Source organism: Numenius arquata, chromosome 10 (genome assembly GCF_964106895.1).
Source record: "Numenius arquata chromosome 10, bNumArq3.hap1.1, whole genome shotgun sequence".
In the NCBI taxonomy this organism is placed as follows: Eukaryota; Metazoa; Chordata; class Aves; order Charadriiformes; family Scolopacidae; genus Numenius; species Numenius arquata.
Window position 1 is genome coordinate 1,836,438 of NC_133585.1, and position 9,397 is coordinate 1,845,834.

Consider the following 9,397-nt stretch of genomic DNA (forward strand, 5'->3'; position numbering starts at 1 on the left):
CCCAGCAGGCATTTATGGGGTGGAAGGTTAATTTGTGCAGCCAGAAGGAGGAGGTCTCTAATCCCTGTATCTTCTTTAGAACAGCTTGGTACCAGCTATCATTTTAAGTGTTGGTGGTGCAACAAAAAGCTTTTTGGTTGTAGGAATGACAAGTGTGTGCAACCATTCAGAAACTTCTCTTGTGGCCAGCTTCATTATCAAACACAGGCAAATAAGCATCAATATTGTCCCCATCCATCTCCCAAATTAGGAGTCACTTAGAAAGAGCTGATTAAAAAGGGAGCATCGGGTTCTTATCTCAATTACCTTCTGGTTTTTGAACACTTACACTTCACATTTTCACACTGCAAACTATGAACAAGGTGATTAAGCAGCCTGGTCTGGTGTCCCTGCCCAGGGCAGGGGGTTTGGAACTCGATGATCTTTAAAGTCCCTTCCAACTCTAACCATTCTATGATTCTATGATCGTGGCTCAGAGAGCTGAGATTTTAAAAAGAAGAAATAATGTATTTCCAAGAAAAACAGCCAGCCCCATTGGCTTCCACTTTATAAACAGTCTAAGCAGGTTTCAGGAATCTTCTCTCCTTCCCACCACCTCACCCCAGTGCTACATGTCTGGGCTCAGAGTGGTGACAACTCTTCAACCCAGTGGCGGTGACAGTGTGGCCTCATGTGCCATGTCCGAGAACACCCAGCCACCCGAGCTCTTTCCCTTGTGCAGCCCAAAGAGGGGCCTGACGCTGATGATGAAGGTCTTGGTGATGGTATCTGCAGGCATAGACAGCGTTTGCCAGCTGGAAGCAGAGAGTCTTAGTCCTCAGGTGGGGGAGTGCCAAGGGGATGAGTTGAGCAGGAAAAAAATGCCTGATTATAGGTGGACGGTCCTCAAAGGGAAGAACATGTGGTAGGATTAAGCCAGAGACGAAGGGTTCAGGGAAGAGCTGGCATGAAGGGGACAGGGGCGACAGAATTGTAACTTTATTATTGCCTTTGCCCTCTGGGGCCCATAATTAACGAACACAGGGAGTTACACATGGTCTGCTGTGCCAACGCGGTGCTGAACCTCATGACCTGAGCTGCTACATCATTCCAAAGCTCTTCTAACGCAAGAGGTTCTGTGTGGGCAGGGGACACCAGGAAACCCCAAGGTCCTCCCTGCTCCTGCATAGGTGTCCCCAAAGTCAGAGGTGATTTCGCTGATGGGCTCGGAGTGTGTCTCAGCGGAGGGCACTTCGTGGGTGTGAGCCCCAGGGGAGGTGTGCTTGGTCTCAGCCCACCTCTGAAATGAAGTTTTGGATGCCCTGGGTCTGCTGCAGCCAGTGCAGGTGCTGTGAGGGAACCTGCAGGCTGTGGTGTCCTGTGCTGGATGTGTCCCAGAATCTTCCACATGCAGCAAGGGCAGGAGGGAGACAACTGCCCATGGTGGAGGCTGCTCTGGGGACATGGAAGTCTACTCTCTTCCTGCCTGCTGCTGCTGTGGGAGGTCCACATCACAGCTGTGATGTTAGGCAGGAGGAGATGCTGCGATGTGCTGTGACCCACACGTGAGGCCATGGGAGCAGAAAACTCACTGTCCTGGCACCACCTTGGCCAAACCACCACCCTGGCCATGGCGTTGCAGAGGCTGGGGACATCCACCAGCCCTGTCACAAGGCATGGGACCACGTAGTGCAGGCAGCCCCTTGGAAAGGGAGGGACACAGTTGTCACCCTGGAGGCAGGGAGGGCAAAGAGGGCCACCTCTCAGGGCTCCTCAGCTGCTAGAGTGGCAGGGAGAGATGCCAGCGGCAGGGGTAACATGTCTACCCTGTCCTTCCTCCTGCTGAGGGCTCAGAAGAGGCCTGTGGAGCTGAGGGGAGCGAGGATGACAGGGGCATCAGGTGGGGTGAGGATGGGTGTTGTGTCTGACGTGGTCTCCTCAGCCTCACTCTCCAAGTCCTCCAAGCTCTCGCTGACTGAGGGGATGATCTGCACCACCTTCTCCTGGAAGTGCACTTGCTTGCGTGGGGCTGGTGGGGCTTCAGGTTGGGCAGGAGCTGCTGGAGCCAGGCTCCTGTCCTTGCTGCCCTTCAGGATGCTCTTCATGTGGCCCAGCAGCGAACGGTGCTGTTCCCTCTGGGCTCCATGGAAGGTGTAGGTCTGCTCAGTGTCACCAGCAACAGTTGGGGCTGCCACAGTGGCTGAAGGGTCCACATACTGGCCCACCTGAGGATGTGTCTCTTTGTGCTCTGGGCTCTTCCTTCTCTTGCTCAGTAAAAAATACGCCAGGGCGGTGAGCACCAGCATGGACCCTGGGGAGAAGGCGATGTCAGTTGAGGGTTGAAGCAAAGTGGAGAGCTCACCAAGCTCTTGGTCCAGCTGGCTCAGTGGTCCTTACAACCAATCCACACCCTGCACATCCCCACCCTCTCTGCCCAGCCCCATGGCTCCATTTGCACGATTCCCCACCCCAGCATGGGCTCCTCACCAGGGATGGTGACATGCCAGACAAGGACGGGATGCAGGAAGCAAGCCACCGACAGCAGCGTGTACCCTAGGAATTTCTGGAAGCTCCCTGGGCGTCTCGCTCGCTTCCAGCAGGCCTGTGCCAGGGAGTCAGGCTTGTATCTGGGGAGAGAAACAGAGGTTCTTGTGGGACGGGGCACCAAGGACATGGCAAGAAGGTCCGGACTTAACAATCACCCATCTAAATGTTCAGATCCTCTCTCTGGCTTTGCCAGGAAACCACCGTATTGGTCAGGGAAGGTAAGCAAAGCCTGAGAGCCTCCCATGGGGGAAGAGGCTGGGGGCTACATCTACCAGAGGCTGGCATCTCAGGCCACCTCTCCTCGGTGTGTTTGCCCACCTAGCAACTAGTCAAGTGCCTGGAGTAAGGCATTGCCTCCAAGCTGTCAGGGCTTTTGAGTTTATGCTAAAAGACAGCAGAAGTGCTCAGCCTCAGCACATACGGGTTTCCTGCACTCTCACAAACTTTTGTGCTGTCTCTGGGAGGGAGCAGCAGCTCACTTTGGGGATCTGGCTCTTCCTTCAACCCCAGTCCATTGTGGGACATCGTACTGGATGTTAAGCAGATGCTGCAGACCAGGGTTTGTCCTGCTGGTTCTCAGCAAATTCCAGCACAAGCCTGGGTGAAAACACAAGTTTGGCTGTGGATGTGGCCCCACTTACCTCCCCCCCGCCTGAGTCCTCTTGCCATGGCAGTAGGGACAGGACCTTTGGTTTAGCGCTTGCCTGAGCCACTACCTTTGGCACTAGGTGTGGTGTTGCCTGTAAAGGGGGCAAAATTGCCTTAGGGAAGTCCCACCAAGGTGCGAGAAGACTGGACAAGGTCTACTCACGTGAAGCACATCTCCAGGAACAAACTGATAAAGAAGAAGCCTTCACAGACCGTAACTGCAACCCCTGAAAAACTGAAAGGTGGAGCTGTCAGGGGGGCAGGGCTAGGCTTGAGTATGCTCTCCAGGTGGCAGAAGGGGCACAGGGGGCCAGGATTTACTAGCCAGTCCACAGCAGAGTCTGTGTGCTGGGGTCTGAACACTCTCTGCTCAGCTGAGTTTTGTGGAGGAGACTTCAAAGCCCTTCTGTCCCCCCCAGGGGGTCACCTTGCAGCCAGTGTCACCTCTGGCCTGCCTTGGTCTGCAGTAGCGTGGGCGATGTGGTAGCACAATCTCTTCTAACAGAAATAGCTTATTTATCTGAAACCTAGAGATGGAGATCTGAACTCCCCAGACCCTCGGACACTGCCACTGCAGCAGTCTAGCCTGGTGCTACACATATGGTGGAGGGGTCAAACGAGTCACCCCCTGCCCCGCCACCGGCTCTGATTCCAAGGACAAAAAATACTCACAGCAGATAGAAAGCCAGGCTTTTGAACTGTCCTCGCTGCAGAGTTTCCACACCCACGCCGATCAGCACTAGAAAGAGAAGGCAGGAAAGATGTTGAAAGATGCAGGGTCGGTCCTCAACTCTTGGTTGCCCCACCAGCCCCCAGGATTGATGCCCCCGGTTTCCCCAGGGGTTGCCGAGGTGGCTCCCCCTGTGCTGTGTGGCACATTGGGACAGCCACCACCAGTGACACACCAACCCAGGGGGGTCTGAACTGAATGGTGGCCTTGACACACAGCCCAGAGACCCATCCCAGCTGCACCCCTGTCACCGCAGCCTTGTCACTGTGTGGGCTGGGGAGAGGTGCTCTGGGGACATCAGCTGGCCTTGGAGAGCTGGGAGAGGTGAGCAGGGAGGGACACAGGGACACAGGAAGATCCTGTATCCCTTCTGCCCCCTGGATGCTGCTTCAGCACAGCTGCCACAGGGTTTTCGCTCCCACTGCCCCATCCACCTCTGTCACCTCCCTGTCTTGGGGACCTCTCTGTCCAGGTCCCCCCCAGCAACCACCAGTCCCTCTCCCCTGCCCTCCCAGCTTGCCTGGGCCTGCTGCACCCTACACGCGGCTGCAGGGCAGCAGCAGGACAGGGGAACCCTGCCAGATGCCTTCATCAACCTCCGTAGCCGTAGCCATGGCATCAAGATCCTTTGCTAGCCAAACAGAAAAACATATAACGGGAGCAGGCAGATTAAAAGCAGGGAATGAATGTCCCCTTGGTGCCTCGGCCAGCACAGTACACTGGGGAGTCAGTTTAAGGGGGATTAAGAGTATTAGCGAGGCTAAAAATCTTCCCTGGACTGGCTGTTGGGGGCCAACAGCTTCAGGGGATGGAAAATTTCCTTCAACATCATTCAGTTCCCCCACAAGACTCTTTCCAAAATGGTGCTAACTCAAAGTGCCTCGCACCAGCTGCAGCAAGCTGGTTGGTCCATGATCAAGTCATGGTGCAAACTTGGTCCATGTCCAAATCATGGTGCAAGCTTGGTCCCTGACCAAGTCATGGTGCCCAAGTGCCAGTGGCGTGGGCCTATGCAGAACCCAGGTCTCATGGCCAGGGCATGGCTCTAGGCAGTCACTGCACTCTGTCCACACTTGATGTCTCCACATCTCACCAAGCAGGTCCAATCCCATCCTCTGGTGCTCAGGAAGTTCACTGCTGGTCCTGTTCAATGCAGGGTGGCCAAGGCTGGAGGTGCTAGTTGGCTTCATTTATCTGAACTGTGGTTTGCCCTGCTGGAATAGGGTGCCAGGCTCCCAAATGGGGGTGCAGACCAGTGTCCATCAAGCCCACAAGGTGGGTCAATGCTGAGGGTCTGTGCCTAAGCACACAGCTCTCCCATCTGGGCTGAGCAAAGCCCCTCTGGGGTCTCCCTGTGTTACTTGAAGCTGATGGCCCCTGTCAGCTTGGGGAGCCCCACAGGCCACCCTCCTGCATGGAGGCAGCCTCTCCAGCTCCGAGCAGAAGCACAGAATCACAGAATGCCAGAATTGTAGGAGTTGGAAGGGACCTCTGGAGATCATCTCCTTCAACCCCCTGCCAGAGCAGGGGCACCCAGTGCGGTTGCACAGGAACCCATCCAGGTGGGTTTTGAATGTCCCCAGAGAAGGAGACTCCACCACCTCTCTGGGCAGCCCATTCCAGGGCTCTGCCACCCTCAAAGGAAAAAAGTTTTTCCTCACATTGAGATGGAACTTCCCGTGTTTCAGTTTGTGCTTGTTGCCCCTATTCCTGTCACTGGGCACCACTGGGAAGAAAATCAGACCCGGCACAATCAGTCCCATCAGAGGGCTGTGGAGCTGTGTGAGCTAATCCTACATGCATGGTATTGTTCTTTGCTATCTTGTGACTGAGAAGCCTTTTTTATAATCTTCCCTACAAATGTGGAATTTGTTGATTCCCCCGTTCATTCCCGGCAGATGGAGGCAGAATTCAGCAGCTCGTCTGTTCTGCCTGGGTCTCTGCTCTGGATAGGGAGGTTTCCTGATCCTTGCACAGCTTCTGCTTCACCCACAAAGCTCTTCGGACGAGGAACCCGCAAGCAGCAAAGGGCTGTTTCCGAGGTGTTTGTTTGGACTAGTCGCTGCCTTGATTTGGATCTTGTCCAAAGCATGTGGCTAAAGGCACATGATTCGGAATTAAATGGTTGAAAGCATGAGAATTAAGAAATAAGTAAGGACTCCCTCCCTAGACGCAGAAATCACAAGGGCTCAAATCTCTTAACAGAGATGCCCCAAACACTGCAACAAATTGTGGGGCTGTTTGATGGCTCTTCATGAGGCTCTGCTCTTCATGGGGGGGCTTAATTTCTCACACACATGAAACCCCGTAGCCCCACCTTTGCGGCCATTGCATTACAAGATCCTGGGGGAAGGGGGGGGTTATATTCTGTGGGTAGCCTTCTGTTGTTTGCAAAGCAGTTTATGGAGCTGGCCAGGCCTTCTCAGAATCAATTAGTGAGGCTGATGCACTCTCTCTTCTCCCTTTCATATTTTTTTTTTTTTCCGAACAAAACCCATGGGACTCTCTTCTGCGTGGTTTCCATTTCATGCAGAAACCTCGCACACCTCATCAGGCACTAAACACTGCGCCAAACTGTTTTCTTAGTCCATTGAGACGCGCGGAGGAATAAAACCCAGGCACCTCCCATTCTTCACCAGCCTTTTGGGAAAGGTGGGTGATGCTGGGAACGCATCAGAGCTGTGGGAAAGCCCAGAGATAGGTAGAGCAGCTCTCAATGCTCTGTGATGCTCAGCAGAGAAACTGCTCATTTCAGGAACTACAGAAAGAGGTGCAGATGATGCAAAATGATGAAAAGAAAACAGGCAGGAGAGAAGGGGAGATATTATATTCCACTAAGACACTTAATTGTAAGCCATTTTCAGTTTTGCTGTTTTAGCTCTAGTTTTCCCATGGTAAAAAGCTCGTGTTTTCTCCCAGGAAGAACTCTATGAGTTTCCTTGGAGCTTTAAGCCTATGGGCCCGAGGGGGATAGGGATGGGGAAAGAAAGAGATTCACATTTGCTGGTTAAAGCTGTGTCCCAGCTCCTATCTCTCGCAGCCTCATCACGATGCACACTTATCTCCTGGGAGTTTGTATAAACTCAGAGACTCAGATCTCTGCCCATTATCAGTCATTTAAAGCACATTCCAGAGCACAGCCTCCGGTGTCCCAGCTGGGCTTTGGGTGTCCCTGGGGACCTGTGCTCTCTTAGCCCGACCTCTGTGCTTTCTACTTTGCCCCTGACCCCAGCAAAGTGTCTCTCGTGGCTGCAGCTGATAAAGGAAAGGAGGAGGGAGGAGGGCCCCCTGTGACCTACTCTGCAGTGTCTGAGTCCGAAATTCCTGGGGGTCTGACACAGGAACCACAAGCACCACCTCAAGTCACATCTCACCAGGAACCTCTGGCTCACACCTCCAACTTTTAGGCAGATCAGGCTCTTTGATCTTTGCTCTGCTGGTGGGGAAACTGAGGCAGGGAGTGCTGCTTGCCCTGTCCCGTAACAGTGAGTCAGCATCAGCCCTGGAGTGAACCCCTGAGCCCTCTGCCTTAGCTGTTTCCCCACGTCCCATCCTGAGATGCCCGATACGGGAGGGTTATTCACCACAGTTCTGGGTGAGACGCTGTGCCTGAGGCACCTGGCTCAAAACACCTGCGTTTCACCGGGATGTGTCACCAAACCGGGAGGACACTGGTCCCGAGCAGCCCCTGGCAGCGGGGGGGAGGATGCAGCCAGCCAGCTGGGTGGATTTATGATGTTTGTATTGCAGCTATAACCCGAGATGCTTTCCTGCTCCCCAGCGGGTTGCTAGAGAGGCAGAGCAGCACTTTGGCAGTGGCTGTGCCACCATGGTAGGACATTTCCATCCTGCCCTGGCACAGGACCACTCGCTGCCCACAGCACAACCTGCTCCTCCTTCATTTTCACATCCAGCCTGGCCGTTTTGCACAGCCACGGGTATTTTGCTTTTCAGTCTCATCCACACCTTCATGCCCATGTCTGTTCTTACAAGAAAATAATTTAGCTTTCTTTTCCCTCTGTGCTTTAGCTTGTCCTCTGCCATAGCGAGTGCTGGGTCTTCCTTTGGGATGTCTCACTGTGCCCTCTCCCACAGCATCTGGAACGAGCCTGGCCAGGCACCCAGCGCTCTCCCTCCCTGCGTCCCAAAGGAAAACAGATTAAATTTCCTTGTCCCCCTCGAAGGATGGGGCAGGAACATAGCTCAGAGGTCCTGATACCCGCTCAGCGCCTTTAAATGCCCAAGAAGAAGAGAGTTTGCTCTTACCTGCTGCGGTGGAGATGCCCAGCAACCGGCAGGTGTACTCCAGGGCACCCCACAGCGCCTTCTGCCCCATGGCGAAGAGATGGAGACCACGGTGGCCAACCAGGGCAGAAGCTCCCTCTTCAGATCTCCTGCCTCAGGTGTAGCCCAGCAGCTCCCAGAGCTGCTGGTGCCCAGGACCAAGTGACCTTCCTGAAGGAAAGGGTGAAGGACGGGCCACCTCCAGCAGGGCCACCTCCAGCAGGGCCTCCCAGGGCAGGGTGGTCGGAGGACGAGCTGCCACCACGGGGAACCGGCCAGCACTGCTTCCCGCGGAGGCTGCTGAGACTTGGCCTTTTCCTGCTTGCTGCTTGCTCCCGTTGCCGGCCCAGCGGTGATTAATGATTGCTAAGGATTGGTAAGGGGGGGGTGCGGCTTTGGGAGCATTTGCACCCGGGGTGCACGGCCTTTCCTGCTCCTGAGGAGGAGGCTCTGGAAGCCCAAGCTGATTAAATGCATGTGAAGTCATTAGTGCTGTGCAGCTCCCGGCAGGTTAACCATTTGTGAGGATCGTAGAATCATAGAATTGCCCAGGTTGGAAGGGACCTTTCAGATTATCTGGTCCAACCATCAACCCAACAATGACAAAACCATCACTAATCCATGTCCCTCAGCACCACGTCTGCCCGGCTTTTAAATCCCTCCAGGGATGGCAACTCCACCACTGCCCTGGGCAGCCTCTTCCAAGGCTTAATAACCCTTTCAGTGAAGAATTTTTTCCAAATAGCCAATCTGAACCTCCCCTGGCACAACTTGAGGCCATTTCCTCTTGTCCCATCGCCTGTTCCTTGGGAGAAGAGACCAAACGCCCCTGGCTACACCCTCCTTTCAGGGAGTTGTAGAGAGTGAGAAGGTCTCCCCTCAGCCTCCTTTTCTCTAGGCTGAACATCCCCATCTCCCTTAGCTGCTCCTCAGGAGACTTGTGATCCATTCCCAAGGGTCCTACAGACCCAGGCCGACCATTGCAGGGGAGATGTGTATGTCTCTTCTTGGGAACCTCAGTGAAATGTATTTCTGTGTTGTAGTCACCAGAGCCATTGGAAGGGTACTGGGGTCACATGAGTGTCCTGCCATGGGGAGGTTTCCAGGACAGCCAAATGCCTGAGCTCATGAAATGAGTCCCTAATTCTTGCAAATAACTTCAGGTAGTGTTTTTTTCTGAACACTGACAAGGTGGTGTGGATGGCAGGG

The 9,397-nt window shown here is 54.2% G+C and overlaps 1 protein-coding gene across 1 annotated transcript; it reads right to left on the reverse strand.

Moving 5' to 3' along the window:
• Nucleotides 1-1,829: 1,829 nt before the first annotated feature.
• Nucleotides 1,830-8,240, reverse strand: TMEM72 (transmembrane protein 72). The gene is made up of 5 exons (XM_074155155.1): nt 8,171-8,240; nt 3,847-3,913; nt 3,338-3,409; nt 2,467-2,606; nt 1,830-2,290 (listed from the first exon to the last, which is right to left on the reverse strand). Exons 1-5 carry the CDS (start codon nt 8,238-8,240, stop codon nt 1,830-1,832), a joined length of 810 nt encoding a protein of 269 aa, XP_074011256.1.
• Nucleotides 8,241-9,397: the final 1,157 nt, after the last annotated feature.